The 14,185-nt window shown below is 59.5% G+C and overlaps 1 protein-coding gene across 1 annotated transcript in view; it reads right to left on the bottom strand.

Moving 5' to 3' along the window:
* Nucleotides 1–55: 55 nt before the first annotated feature.
* The window catches only part of DLEC1 (DLEC1 cilia and flagella associated protein), a gene marked incomplete at its 5' end in the record, with an annotated part of 46,264 nt that continues 32,134 nt past the window's right edge, over nucleotides 56–14,185 (bottom strand). Inside the window, 18 exons of the mRNA XM_079794410.1 lie at nucleotides 56–313; nucleotides 388–511; nucleotides 672–825; nucleotides 1,784–1,945; nucleotides 3,970–4,188; nucleotides 4,320–4,404; nucleotides 4,629–4,723; nucleotides 4,807–4,932; nucleotides 5,023–5,142; nucleotides 5,221–5,435; nucleotides 5,737–5,807; nucleotides 6,302–6,417; nucleotides 7,494–7,645; nucleotides 8,310–8,380; nucleotides 9,173–9,358; nucleotides 9,862–9,992; nucleotides 11,402–11,512; nucleotides 12,082–12,235. Of these exons, the coding sequence (XP_079650536.1) occupies nucleotides 190–313; nucleotides 388–511; nucleotides 672–825; nucleotides 1,784–1,945; nucleotides 3,970–4,188; nucleotides 4,320–4,404; nucleotides 4,629–4,723; nucleotides 4,807–4,932; nucleotides 5,023–5,142; nucleotides 5,221–5,435; nucleotides 5,737–5,807; nucleotides 6,302–6,417; nucleotides 7,494–7,645; nucleotides 8,310–8,380; nucleotides 9,173–9,358; nucleotides 9,862–9,992; nucleotides 11,402–11,512; nucleotides 12,082–12,235 (2,416 nt within the window). The 3' untranslated portion in view covers nucleotides 56–189. The remainder of the gene's footprint in view (nucleotides 314–387; nucleotides 512–671; nucleotides 826–1,783; nucleotides 1,946–3,969; nucleotides 4,189–4,319; nucleotides 4,405–4,628; nucleotides 4,724–4,806; nucleotides 4,933–5,022; nucleotides 5,143–5,220; nucleotides 5,436–5,736; nucleotides 5,808–6,301; nucleotides 6,418–7,493; nucleotides 7,646–8,309; nucleotides 8,381–9,172; nucleotides 9,359–9,861; nucleotides 9,993–11,401; nucleotides 11,513–12,081; nucleotides 12,236–14,185) is intronic.

Below are 14,185 nucleotides of genomic sequence, written 5' to 3'. Positions count from 1 at the left end.
CACAGTCTGCACGGTGCGGCGGCCTCAGAGGACGGACATGCAGGACCTGAGCTGAGACCAGCACGCTCCGTCCAGGGGCTGCTCAGGGGTCCTCGAGCGTGTGCCCTGCACAGCACACCTGTCCTAGGCTCTGGGCCATGTTTATTTCCAAAGTTGGCTGGGGGGTGCGGTGGTTCTGAGGGCAGAGCCTCAGAGCTGGTAGGGTGGCATAAATCTCTCATCGTAAGAGCCTCGGCCCCGGAGCCGCAGGGTGCAGGCGTTCTCGCCGAGCATACCTTCCACCACCAGCGTGGACTCATACAGCTCACTGCTCCTGTGGGCCGCGGGCGCTGAGGTGAGGAGGGGGCTCCAGCCTTGGGCAGTGCCGGGGGCTGGGGTGGGCTGTACCTGGCGGTGAAGAGAACCTGCAGGACGATGGAGGTGGGAGGCGCATTGACAGAGCGTGCCTCCAGCAGCCCACTGCTCGGGAAGACCCTGAATGCCGCAGGCTCCTGGTCCAGCTCCTTCTGGCCTGCACCGCGGGGAAGGGAGCACACACGTGGCAGGCAGCTGCATGCGCTGCCCCAGGAAGGCCCATCCCTGCAGAAATCCCAGGTGGTGTTAGCCACCTTCCTGGGGGCCCGGCCCAGCTGCACAGGGGAGCAGTGGGCAGCAAGGACAGCATGGCCTACCCATCAGCACGGCCCAGTAGCTCCGGCAGCCACTCAGGTTCATCAGGTAGATCTCCCGGACTCGCTCCTGGTTCACAAAGCAGGTCCCAAAATCCACCCAGCTGGTGGAGAGCTGCAGCTCGGGCACAGCCACGGTGGCCTGCAGGGGCACCACCTACGGGGACAGAGCCGTTAACTTGGTGGGGACCAGCTGACTTTGCCTACCCCTGTTGAGCTCTAAGCCAGCGTCTCAGGGACACATGAGCCCTGCTGACCCCAAGTACTGACGCTTCTGAGGAGCACACAGGCAGCACGGAGCTACCGATGGGCTTCTGCCCAGAGGAAGGCGCCATCTGCTCCCCCTGCCACCCTTGCCCTGATCAGGCTCTGTGGCTTCTGCTCCCTGGTCGGGTGCTGTCCTGCCTTCCTCCCTGCCCCCATGGGGGCTCCAAGGCCCAGCCCGGTTTCCCTGGGCCCTAGGCCATCTCCCCCTTTCCCTTGACATCGGGCCCTGCCTGTGCCGAGTGCCCTAGCTCCTGACAGCCCCTCTGCCACCACTTCACCCGCAGGCACTGCCAACCCACCGCCTCACCTTGGCCTCCCTGCCCCCGGCTCCAGTGCTCAAATCCTCTGGCCTCTCTGGAATCCACCTCTCAGGCCAGACCATTTCTCATGGGCTTCTACCTGCCTGGCCCTCCAGCTCAGCGCCACACCACAGCCCGTGACCTGTCACCGTCCACAGAACTAGGCCTGTGGTCCTCACTCTGGTGCTCAGCCCCCCACGAGCCGGAGCATCTGTCCCTCAAGTGCTCACTCTTCCCACCCATCAGGCCATCCCCGCGGCCTGACTTTCAGTGTGGTTCCCTTTTCATTAAACCGTAATTAAATGGGAGGCTTCACATGCCACCTCCTGCAGGAAGCCTTCCCCGATTTTTCCCTTTATAGCACCTCACCGGGCTCTGAGCTCCTAAGACAATAAGGATGAATGACCCTCAGCTCTCCATGGCAAGGCCTCTTCCAAGGCAGGCTGGGCCCTCAGTAAGGGCTTGGGCTCCTCTTATTTCTGAGGGGCCTGTCAGGGTTTGTCTTCCTCTGACCCCACCAGAACAGTGTGGGGCAGGCCTGGGACTCACCTGAGTGGTCTGGTTGGCGTACTCCAGGAGCAGATTCTGGGTAAACACCATCTCTTTCTCTCCACTCCCGCTCTGCCGAATGTCCACTCCGGGCAGCATCTGGTCAGCCGGGAGCTTCTGATAGGAGAGCAGCTCCAGGGAGAGCGAGAAGGACACGTCCACCTGACAGACGAGATCCAGCCGTCACCTGAGGCTGCTGAAGGCAGGTGGCAGCTTCTGTCCGGCCCTCCCTCCCACGGCCCCTGCAGGCCCCACAAGGCCGCAGCTGTCATGACAGCACAGCCTGCAGGGCTCCGGCTGACCCGGCCCAGCCAAGAGCCCAGCGTGCGCTTCCCCACCCCCACCCAGAGCCCCGTCAGACGCATGCATCCCACAGACACTATCTGCCCTCTCTGGGCCCAGCACCCGTCACACCCGGATGAGGCTGTGCCTGCCCCTACGAGCGGAGGGGCCAGAGGGGGGATGATGGCAAACCGTCCTTGACGCCCTCGCGGGAGCCTAGGCAAGGCCTGTGTCTTTCTCCCGAGGACAGGGAGGAGGCTCTGATGGGTTTTAAACGGGACGTCCCGTTCAGCTTTGCCTTCCTCAGGCCACTGGCTACTGCGGGAAGGTGGGCTGGGGAGCTCGAGTGGGTGAGAGGACTGGAGGAGCCAAGGTGCAACGTGGGCCCAGCAGGATGGGGCTTGACGTGTGTTCCTTGGGCCCGGTCATCAGTGACAGATAACTGTACTTTTGTTAAAAGTACAGATTCTTGCCCTGACCAGTTTGGCTCAGCGGATAGAGCGTCGGCCTGCGGACTGAAGGGTCCCCCGGGTTCGATTCCGGTCAAGGGCATGTACCCTGATTGCAGGCACATCCCCAGTAGGGAGTGTGCAGGAGGCAGCTGGTCGATGTTTCTCTCTCATCAATGTTTCTGGCTCTCTATCCCTCTCCCTTCCTCTCTGTAAAAATTTAATAAAATATATTTTTTTAAAAAAGTACAGATTCTTTCTCATCTCTGCAGCTGGGCCTGGGGTCTACTTCTAACAAGCTCTCTAAAGGCCACCGGTGTGTCGCCCGGCTTAGAAACCACTGTCCCAGACCAAGACATGGTGTGGGATGAAGAGAAGGGCGGCGTGCTGAGAGGCTGAGGAGAGGGCGGCAAGTGGCTGCTCGGAGGCGGCTAGGGTGGGTGATACTCGCTGAGATACAACACGCTGCGCCGCTGAGAGGAGGCGCGCTGGGGGCAGGGCTGGGTGCAGGGAGGCGGGAGTTCGGTTTGGGCCGGTGCTGTGTGGGAGGGAATTCTGGTCAGGAGTCAGGCGGGCAGCGCAGCACGTGGCCGACAGTCGTGACACCCACACTGAAGTACACATTCTGAAAGGGGTAGCTTCTCCCTGAAGCTCTGGATGTGGTTGAGATGACCCAGGAGAGTGCAGAGAGGTGGGGAGGGCCCAGCCCCTCCGAGGACAGGAGGAGGGAGCCTCTGAAGCTGGACGGGGTGGGGGGAGAGGGCGGGGCACCCAGCCTGGCTAGCTGTTCTTGCCTGGCTGCACACACCTGGGAGCCCACAGTGAAGATGGGGTGCACACACACAGCCACTCAGGTGGCCTGTGACCTGTCCTCGTGCCACGTGCCTCAGAAACGGAAGGAGGCAGCCGTTTGTGGTTCCCACCGCCTGGCATTCCCAGGACCACCCCGCCTCCCAGTTCTGCAAATCCAGGGTTCTGTTGTCACAGAAGAGGGACAGTCACTTTGGACCTGGGCAGATGGCAATCAAGCTGTGAACTCACCTGAGTGAGGGCACGTGGGAGGGGGGAGGCTGTGTGCAAAGTGGAGGTGCTGGTGGGAATGCTCGGCCTTGACCGGGGTGCTGGCAGAGGGACTGAGAGGGTCTGCTTGCCCGGGACTTGAGTTGTGTTCACACTGGTATGCCTGGTCCTTCCTCCATGTGTGAGCCACCTGTGCAGAGGGCCCGTGTTGGCTGGAAGTGGTGTGTCTAGTGTGAGTGCGCTCCTGGGTGCCCTCCAGGGCATGGGCTGAGGGGTCAAACGTGTGGTTTGGATACAAAGGTCTGTGTGTTTGTGTCTGCGTACAAACGTGTGAGGTGTGTTGTCTGCACACATGTGTGCATGTATGAGAGAGGAAGGTGACTCTGCCCAGAGGAGTGTGCCCACGAGCTGAGGACCCCAGGACCCTCCACTGACCAGCATGTTCTCCTGCGGGTGGAGCACCAGCTGCCTGCCGCCTGCGGCCGACCCCTCCTCACACTCCTGCTCCCAGCCAGCGCCAGGAGCTCTGTGGGCGCGGCTAGCTCCATCCTGAGACACGGAGAAGGGCCTGGAGACCAGGAGCCGGAAGTAGTGCGGGATGTCTGTGGTGTTGGTCAGCTTCAGGTGATGGGTGGTCACCAGCTCACTCAGCACCTGGGTGGGCACAGAGCAGGGGGCTAGGATGCATCTCCCCTCGCCTCAGGCCCAGGGCTCTGGGGTGGGGTGGGTGGGGGTGCTGTGCCTCAGAAGGGCCTACAGGGACATGTGAGGGGCAGCACACTCACCCCAGCACAGGGCTGCTCGGGGATGAGGTCACTGGCCTGGAGCCGGAATCGCATGCCGCCGCCGTAGTCCCGCTCCACGCTTAGCCTGCCAGCAACAGGCATGGCGGGGCCAGGCTGGGCCTCTGGGGCCTCCTGGCAGCCCCCCACTTGGCCTGGCCAGCCTTTACCTGGGCTCACCTGCTGGCTGCTCCTCCCTCCCCCTCCCACTTCCGTGGTCTTGCTCCCAGAACCCTGTCTGGTCCCTGCCAGGGCCGGGTAAGGGTGCTCCCCAGGGGGAAGGAGGGAGGCCGGGCCGCCCAGCGGACTCACTGTGCGGGCCTCACGAAGCCCTGCAGGTCCAGCCTCAGGGGGCCCACGGCAAAGTCCTGCAGGCGCCGCCGCCTCCCTGGAAGCTCCCTTTCCACCTACGGGCCCAGGCCTGGTCACTGGCGGTCGCTGGGCTGAGCAGGCGGCGGCCGTGGCCCCACCCCAGGCCAGGAGGGCTCACCTTGCTGTCCAAGCTCATGAAGCCCAGGGCGTAGCCAACACACTCCACCTTGTGCAGGACGTGGGGGCCGAGGACCATGGGGGTGAAGGAGATGGAGATGGCGCTGCTGCCCCCTGCAGGGACCACCTGGCACGGGCGCCCAGGCTCAGTGCTGCTTGGTGCCCGTCAGGCCAGCGGGCACTTTTCGAGGCAGCTCCCAGCCCCGCCCCAACTCACCATCTGCTTGGGGCTGATGCGGTACAGGTGGTCCGAGGGCACCCCCTCGTGCTCCTGCAGGACCACCGAGATGATGGGCGCGGCCCTGTCGCTGGCGCTGGCGCTGGCGCTGCTCTCGGCCTGTCGTCAAGATGTTGCTGAGGCTCAGGCTCCAGGCCCGCTGGCCCCCCTCCCCCGCCCCCCTGCAACTTTGCTCACAGAATGGGCCGCTTCCGGGCTGGACGAGGACTCCGAGGACTCGTTAGAGACACTTGGGGTCTGGGAGGAGCTGCTGCTCTCCGGGGTCTCGGGGCACAGGACTTCGTTTCCGTCTTGGTCCCGCAGCGGGAAAGGGGGCCCGTAAAACACCAGCAGCTCCAGCAGCTGGTCCTCCTTCGCCTCCGGAGCATAGGTCTCCCAGTCCAGGCGGATGTCTGGGGCAAGTGGGGGGTGGGGGGGGGGAAGGAGGAGGGACAAGGCAGGTGGGTCTTCCCACGCCCCGCCTCCCTGAGCCCCTCCGAGGCTGCCTGTTACCCCACTCAGTGTGGGGCCTCGCTTCCTCTCTCCTGCCACTTGTGGGCAATGTTTCCGGGATTAAAAAAAACAAAACAACAACCTACAGGTTTATACCCTCCTGCTCTATCCAGCTTCTCCCAGCCCGTCTTCCCTCACAGCCTGGCCCACCACGCCCACAAACTGTAACGAGAACCCCATTTTCTCTCGGGAGCGCCTCACCACAGGGGCTGGAGTTATTCAGGCGAAGGACACGGGTGACTGTCTCTCCTCCAGAGACCTGCGTGCTGAACCTGGAGGCAGGAGGCGAGGTCAGCACAGCCCCGAGCGGCACAAGGGGAGCCGGCGTGGAGGCCCAGGCAGGGAGGAGGCCCCACCGTGGTCTGTCTTCATCCGGGACTCACCAAGACCATGCAGGGCCTGGTGAACTATGACCTGGTGAACTTGACCCAGGGCTGCTCCCTGCCCCAGGAACACCCCTCCCCCCCCTCTCCCTACAACTACACTGACAACATCCCACCTCAGTTGGTATGGGGGGCCCTGGCCACGCGGACTTGAGGCCACACTGACTACTACTCATTACTACTCATTACTACCCACAAGCCGTCTGAGCTGTGCAGGTAACAGCCATGTCCCCTGAGGCCTCACCCCTCCAGGGCAACCCTGTCCTGTGCTTTCTTGCTGGGTGGCACCAAGTGGCCCCGGGCCAGTCGAAAAGCAAGAAGAAAGCAGCCAGGCCGGAGGCCGGAGGGTCTCTAGGGGGCGGAGAAGGCGGCGGCGTGGGCACCTGAGGACAGGCTCCTTCTGCAACGGGTCAGCGGTGTAGTTGGTCCTCAGAGAGCTGATGGGGCAGCCCACCACCACCATGTGCACCGGGATGACTGAGGGCGGCAGGTCTCCCACCTGCAAACACACGCCAATCCTTTGTCCCTTGTCGCCGGCTGCCGCCACCTTCCCTGGCTCCCCATTCCCTTTGATGCAAAGCCTTTCCTTCTCCAGCCAGCCCAGGGCCCCCACGGCCTGGCCCAGCAGGGCCTGGCCTCACTCCTCACCGGTGGATGCTCACCCCGGACACCCCAAGGCCAGTTCCCCGCCTGTCCCTCTGCTGTCCCGCCCGCCCAGCCCTCCCCCCGCCCCCCGACCTGCCCAGGACTCCCAGCCTGGCCATCTTTCACCTCTTATAGGCCCTTTCATCAAATGTCTGTATCTTTTAAATGAAAATAACTATTATTTCTCTCTGCTAATAAAAAGTAAAAAATGTTTTTAATTTGCCCTAGTCGGTTTGACTCAGTGGATAGAGCATCGGCCTGTGACTGAAGGGTCCCGGGTTTGATTCTGGTCAAGGGCACACGCCCAGGTTGCAGGCAGCCGATCAATGATGCTCTCTCATCATTGATGTTCCTCTCTCTCTCTCTCTCCCTCTCCCTCCCTCTCCGAAATCAATAAAAATCTATTAAAAATGTTTTTAAAACACAGTATGATAATCACTCATAATCCTTCACCCCCAGCATGCCTCACTGCCAACATTTTCATGTACAACTGTCTGGATAGACTTCTTCTGTGTACATGAAACAGATATACATGAGGAGCATACGGCATCTCTTTTGATCATCTCTTTTCGTGACATATAATTTTACTAACGAAGGTTTACAGCACCAAAGAAGGGCTGTGCAGAATGCCATCGGATGGATGGAGCCCACATTGTAATCAAATCTTCGACTGACAGATGTGGATGCTCAGGTTGTTTCCTCCCCCCCCCCCCCAACTCTCCGTTTACAAATGATGCTGAGAAGGAAAGGAACCTGGCACCAAGCTATTTGTTCGAGTATTAACAACCCCCCACACACACCCGCCAAGGGTTTCTTCTCGTGAGATCTGAGAGTCAAAGGGGCCAGGTGTTGGGGAAGAGAGAGCACGGAGGCGAGGGCCGGGGTCAGGTTCCCCGCCCCCCAGGCCGTGACCCGCCCGCAAGCCCGCACCTTGCAGATGAGGCTGTCCCAGTACTCGCCCCACATGTTCGCACAGGCTGTGATGGCGATGCGGAGCTGCTGGTGGGCGTCCAGCGTGCCCTGGGAAACGTGGGGGAAGAAGGATGCTCCTTTCCCGTGAGACAACATGTTTTCCATGAACTCTGGGGGGGGAACCAGGGAAGGGGATTCAGGACCCCGGGGAGGGGGGCTATGAGGTCCAAACCCTCGGGTGTTAGCAAAACACTGTGCCAGACAAGCCTCCCCAGTCTCTCCCTGGTCCAGCAAAACAGACCCTCCCTCTGGGATCCTGGAGTCCAGGGGCCAGCCCCCAGGGGACCCCTCCCTTCTGAGCCACCACCCATTCCCAAATCAAATCCTGGGCCTGTGCCCAAGCCTTATGCCCTAACAAGGAGATGGCCTCACTCAAAAGAGGGCTGCTGTCAGGTGGGGGGCGGGGGGGGGGCAGGGGGGCCACAGCTAGCTTAGGGACCTTGCTAGAAAAGACACGGAGCCCTAGCCGGTTTGGCTCAGTGGATAGAGCGTCAGCCTGTGGACTGAAGGGTCCCAGGTTCGATTCCGGTCAAGGGCATGTGCCCAGGTTGCAGGCTTGATCCCCAGCAGGGGGCGTGCAGGAGGCAGCCGATCAATGATTCTCTCTCATCATTGATGTTTCTCTCTCTTCCTCTCCCTTGCTCTCTGAAATCAATGAAAATATATTAAAACAAAAAAGACACTGAGATGGTCAGGGCCCACATACTCAGGAAGCCGAGGACAATCCCGCTCTGGCCAGGCCTGGGCTCAGCGCCTGCCCCTTGGAGCTCTTACCCAGCTGCTCCCGCTTGGCCAACTGCTGGCGAATCCGGTCCGTCTTCAGCAGGGCAGGAGACACGTCGGGGCTTTGCCAGGAGGACACAGAAAGAGCGTCAAGCCACCCAGACCCTTCCTCAGACCTGAGCCACCTCCCCTGGCGGCCAGCTTTCCAGGGGAGAGCTGGTCAGGGCTCTTCTTCACCTCCTTCTCTGGCCTTTGCTCCAGCTACACTCCTGCCTCCCCATAAACTCGGTGGGGCTCTGGGGTGGGCACCCCTGGCCCAGTTCTGACCCCTGGAGATGAGCCCAGCGCAGACTGCCCATCGCTTGCGCAGCTTTCTGCAAAGGCCCCCGTTTCCCGTCTTTCCTGCTGACATCTGTCCAGCATGGAGCACCCACTAATCCTTCTGGAGCGGGAGAGTTAATGTTTTAGGAGCTGTTAGCGGCTCCCCGCCATCTGCAGCAGAGGTTTTAAAGCTGGGCTCCCCTGTGTGAGGCGACTTGGAGGAGAGGTGTTTGCCGTGGTGCGCTGGTCAACTGCCAGTTGCTGCGGTGTAAACACTTCGTGGCTGACTTCAAGTTACAGATTTGCAGGTTGCCTCGCTGCCACATCTCTGCCCACACGGTTCCCTCCGCCCCCAGTCACTTCTCCCTCCTCCACTGGCCTGAATCAGAAGCCCTCCACCCAGCAGGCAGGCCAGGCTGTGGAGAAGGGGCCACAGTCCCAGCCCCTCCACAGGCCCCCTCAGGGTCTGGGAGCTGGGCAGCAGGAACCATCGCCTGCCTGCGTTTCCCCATGTCTACCTGTGCGAGCACGTCCTCCCGCTCCACCGGGCCACCTCCTCCCCGGGGACTGCCCCGGAGAGAAACCAGACTTACACGCTGGGCTTTTGGCTCAGGCGTTTCTGAGGGCTCTCGAAGTACTTGAACTTGAGGGTGAAAGAGGTCTGGATCGGGGAGCGGTTGGTCAGGATGAGCTGGCGACTCACGCAGGTCCTCAGTGGCACTGTCGAGCCAAAGTCCAGGCGGAGCTCCTCCTTGTGGCCTGGCTCTGTGCCGGGGACACTGCCCCGTGCCCACGGGCACCAGGTTACACGCCGCCCTTGGCCCTGCCCAGTGAGCCACTGTGGGAGGGGGCGCGAGCGCGGTCCAGCAACCAGGCTTCACACCCAGACCCCCACCTCGTCAAGCTGCCACCCCACAGACATCTTCGTGTCAGCCTAGGATGCCCAGGGCGGCCTCACATTTCACCAGCTCGCCCTGGCCCGGGGCGGACTGGCTTGTCTCCCAGTTGCTGAGACTCATGCGGGAGAGCCCGAGGTACCCACAGCCCTGCCCCTGCCATCTCCTACTGGCCTGGACACCATGCCTCCAGCTGTGGGGGGAGGGGCGGGAAGACCACAGAGAGGGCGAGGATGGGGTAGAGGGATCTGTCCCCACAGAGGTGGTTAGGGGGGCCCCTTCCTGGCTGGAGGAACCAGCTGGGAGGAGGCTGGCACCGGGGGCCAATGCTGCTCCTTCACACGGTCGCCTCAGCACTCAGGCCCCGGCCCCAGCCCTGGGCTCACCTGCTCTTGGCGCCCTCCGTAGAGATGGTGATGCTCACGTGCAGTCCCTGGGGTTTCCCCGAAATGCCCAGAACCAGCGGCTCCTTCATGCCGGACACAGTACAAGGGAGGGCCAGGTCGGTCAGCTCGTCCTGTAACAGAGCCCACCGGGGCACGTGAGCACGGGTGGGCTGGGCTCCGGAGGTCTTCCCGGCACAGGTGGCGGCTGTGGGAGGCGCTCCACACAGAGGCCTTGACGTCGGTCCAGGCCCACGTCTGTGGGAGGCTCCCTCGTCCCTCAGGGAGCCACCACCCACAGGCCCCGCCTCAGCCCACACCCTGCGCCCAGGAGGCCTGGCCCTTCCTCAGGGCCCCTGGCTGTGTCTGCTCCAAGTATCTGCACGTGCCCACACGAGAGGAGACCCTGCAGGTGGGTGTCTGCAGAAGCGACACGTTTATTCTGATGAAACTGCTACCGCAGAAGTCAAACCCTTCCTGTCCTAACTGGTGTGGCTCAGTGGATAGAGCGTCGGCCTTTGGACTGAAGGGTCCCAGGTTCGATTCCGGTCAAGGGCATGTGCCTTGGTTGCGGGCACATCCCCAGTGGGGGGTGTGCAGGAGGCAGCTGATGGATGTTTCTCTCTCATCGATGTTTCTGGCTCTCTATCCCTCTCCCTTCCTCTCTGTAAAAAATCAATTAAAAAAAAGAAGAAGAAGAAGTCAAACCCTTCCTGCGAGGGTCCGCTTGGGCCAGGCCTGGGCGCGTCAGTGTCCCCTAGAGCCCAGGCTCGGCTGTGTAAGACAGGCCACTGCCCCCTTGTGGCCAGTGAGGAAGTGCGGCCTGGGTCTGCTGGGCTCTGAAGGAAGAAGTTTCCCCATCATAGGCCACCCTGATGGCTTTCCTGCGGGCCTCGGCACAGGAAAAACTGTGTCCCGCTTTTTAATATGTGGTTTGTTTTTAATTGATTTCAGAGAGAGGAAGGGAGAGGAGAGAGAGAGATAGAAACACCAATGATGAGAGAGAATCGTTGACCAGCTGCCTCCTGCATGCCCCCTACTGGGGATCAAGCCCACAACTTGGGCGTGTGTCCTGACCGGGAATGGAATCGAACCGTGACCTCCTGGTTCATGGGTTGATTCTCAACCACTGAGCCACACCAGCCGGGTGAAGCTGTGTCCTTCTTAGGAGGAACCTGGCTGCCAGTCAGCCTCCCAGCAACACCAGCACAGGGCCTGCCCCGAGCACAGCCCTGCTGTAGTCCCGGGGCAAATGGAAAGACAGGCCCGCCCGTGGCCACAGAGAGCGGCCTGGGAGGGCTGAAGTTGTGCCAAAGGCGGGATGTGGCCAGTAGGTTTCAGGGCACATCCATTTCAGGCCTGCTGCAAGCTTTCTGACCTCGTGTCCCTAAAGAACAGGCCTGGCAGGAATGGGGACCCAAATACAAGAAATCTCTTCCCTACCCCCAAAGACCAGGCGTGGGCCTGAGGCCGCCTCCCTGCGGCACGGTGCAGACAGCCGCCACGTGCCTTCCAGCCCCTCGGCCCTCCCATGCCCGCTCACCTGGGTATGAGCGGTCAGCTCCAGGCTGAGCTGGAGCTCCTCACCGGGGCCCAGGGTGCCACGTTTCGGGGAGACTTTTGCTTTGCAGAAGCTTGCCTGGTGCCCCAGGAGCTGGCGGACACAAGGGTGGGCCTGCTGTCAGGTGCTGGACCCCCAGGATGGATCAGGGGTCCGGACAGGGAGCTCGGCAGCTCTGCTGGAGGTGCAGACGCGGGGGCCACAGCAGGACGGGATGGCCGGGTGCTTACTGGTGGGGATGAACCCCAGGTCCCTTCTCTTCTCCTTCCCCCTCCCAGATGGACCTGCCCAGGGTGGCCTGGACTACATAAGCTGCCCTGGGGGGCCAGGGTGATGGGGAGCAGAGAGCAGATGCCTCTGAGGCACAGGAATGTGGCCCCTGGCGGGCGGAGCAGGCTCCAGCCAGCCCGTGGACAGTGCCCCATCGGGGCTCCCACAGCTGCGGGGACCAGTCACGGGCCGGCGGCCTAGCTGTGTGCCTGCCTGAGGAGGGAACTGGACTTCCCTGAAGGCGAATCAAGGAAAAGCCAGACCAGATGTGCTGCTCCTTCGAGGGGCCCAGCTTTTCTGGGCACCGAGGGGAGGCTGAGCATCTGTTCTGGGGGTGCCTGAGGGGCAGCGTCGCCCTCCCCGGGGGCCTCCAGTGCTGAGGGCTCACTCACTCTGCCCCAGTGGAACCGGGTGGGCAGGAGCGTGCCATTGATGAGTGTGATGTCTGCCTTCGTGGGCACGCCCAGGTAGAGGTTGCTGACCACCACCTGGCTGCTCTGAAGGTACGCGTGAGGCTCCTGCACCTCGGCGTACACAGGGAGGTAGCTGGGACACGAGGAAACAAAAGGCATGTTGGTCAGGAAAAGAGAAATAAAGCTGTCCCTATTTGCAAAAGACGTGACGGTCTTTGCAGAAAATCCCAAGGAACCTATTTCTTAAAAGCTCCTAGAACTAACGAGGCAGCCAAGTTACAGGGTACAAAATCAACATAAAAAAAAATCAATCACACTTTCATATGTCAACAGTGGACATGTGGAAACAGGAACTTAAAATTACTCCAGAAATGGAAAAACTGAGGTTTAAATCTAATAAAACATGTAAAGGATTTCTGTGCCAAACACAACAAAACATTGATGAAAGAAATTAGGAAGTGGAGGGACATGTGTGTTCATGGATGGGGAGAGTCGACATAGTAAAAGTGTCAATTCCCCCCAAATTGACGTACAGGTTTAACACATTTCTTGTCAAACTCCCAGCAAGGATTTTGTAGATATAAACCAGCTGATTATAAAATGTATATGGAAAGACAAAAGACACAGAATGACCAAAACAATTTTTTGAAAGAGCAATAAAACAGAAAAATCACTCTACTGGATGCTAAGACTTACTATATATCTACAGTAATCATGATAGTGTGCTGTGGGTGAGGGATATGCACCACGAACAGTAATAAAAAGACAACCCTATATATGTATATTTTTAAGAAGGGTGAAGATCTCAATAGATAGTTCTCCAAAGAGGATATACAAACGGCCAATATGCACATAAAAGATGCTAAACATCACTTGCCACCAGGAAAATGCAAATCAAATCCTCATGAAATATCACTTCACACACACTGGGGTGACTATCATTGAAAGAGAGTAACAAATATTGAGGATGTGGAGAGGATAGAGAAGGATGGAGAGTGGGTCAGCAACTGTTAGATCTGCACCATTACATTATCTATATCTATATCTATATCTATATATAAAAGCCTAAGTGACCGGCCAACCGGCTGACTGGCTGGTAGCTATGACATGCACTGACCACCAGGGGGCAGATGCTCAGCGCAGGAGTAGAAACCATAGGCATGGAAACATGGAACAGACTGATGAAACTCAGAGGGAAGGGGGGAGGGTAGACGGTGGGAAGAGATTAACCAAAGATCTTATATGAATACTAGAGGCCCGGTGCATGGATTCTGCACTGGTGGGGTCCTCGGCTGGCTTGAGGGGATCAGGTCAAAGCTGGCTCTCCGACATCTCCCGAGGGGTCCCAGATTTCGAGAGGGTGCAGGCCAGGCCGAGGGACCCTAGTATTATAATACATCACACACTATATGTAAGAATAAACATTAAGAAATAAATATAATGCTATTCTAATGAGAAAAAAGAAGGATGTGATCAGATCAGTTAATAAAACAGAGCAGAACAAAACTACTACTTAAGACCCCTGGAGGAGAAGGCCCTGCAGAATGAATGTGGGAAACAGCTGGGCGGGGGTAAGATTAGTCAGCCAGTCCAGTGCCCCAAGCCCTGAGCTCACACGACGCACAGAAGACTGGGCTGCAGCAGGATCTATCCCCCCAGAGGGATGGGGGTCTGGGGCAGATCCTGCAGTAACCTTGGGCCTTTCAACTATCATGGAGGGAAAGCAGCCAAATAGCTAGACCCTCGTCCTTCCTGCCCATTTACGAATGAATGGAATGACCTCTGTAGCCGGCCAGTGTGGGCTTCCCCTGCTGCTTGACATGGCCCGTTTAACCCCTTTGGCAAGGTCTCTTCCTCTCACGGGGTCAGGTGGCTCTGTCCTCTGAGCGTTCTCACATGCACTCCGTGGAGAGGAGTGCTCTCAGCACACACCTACACCCACTGACGCAGAGGAAACTTACACCATTAGCTCCTTACGCAAATCAACTTCCTCTTCCATTTAAAAACACCAATGGGCAGCCAAGGATTACTAGACATAGAAGAAAAACCAGTGCAGGACGATTCTAACCCAAAATCTGAGGAA

This window comes from Cnephaeus nilssonii, assembly GCF_951640355.1.
Source record: "Cnephaeus nilssonii genome assembly, chromosome: 17".
Taxonomy (NCBI): domain Eukaryota; kingdom Metazoa; phylum Chordata; class Mammalia; order Chiroptera; family Vespertilionidae; genus Cnephaeus; species Cnephaeus nilssonii.
Note: the sequence above shows the minus strand (reverse complement) of the source record. Positions and strands in the feature narration are given on the sequence as shown.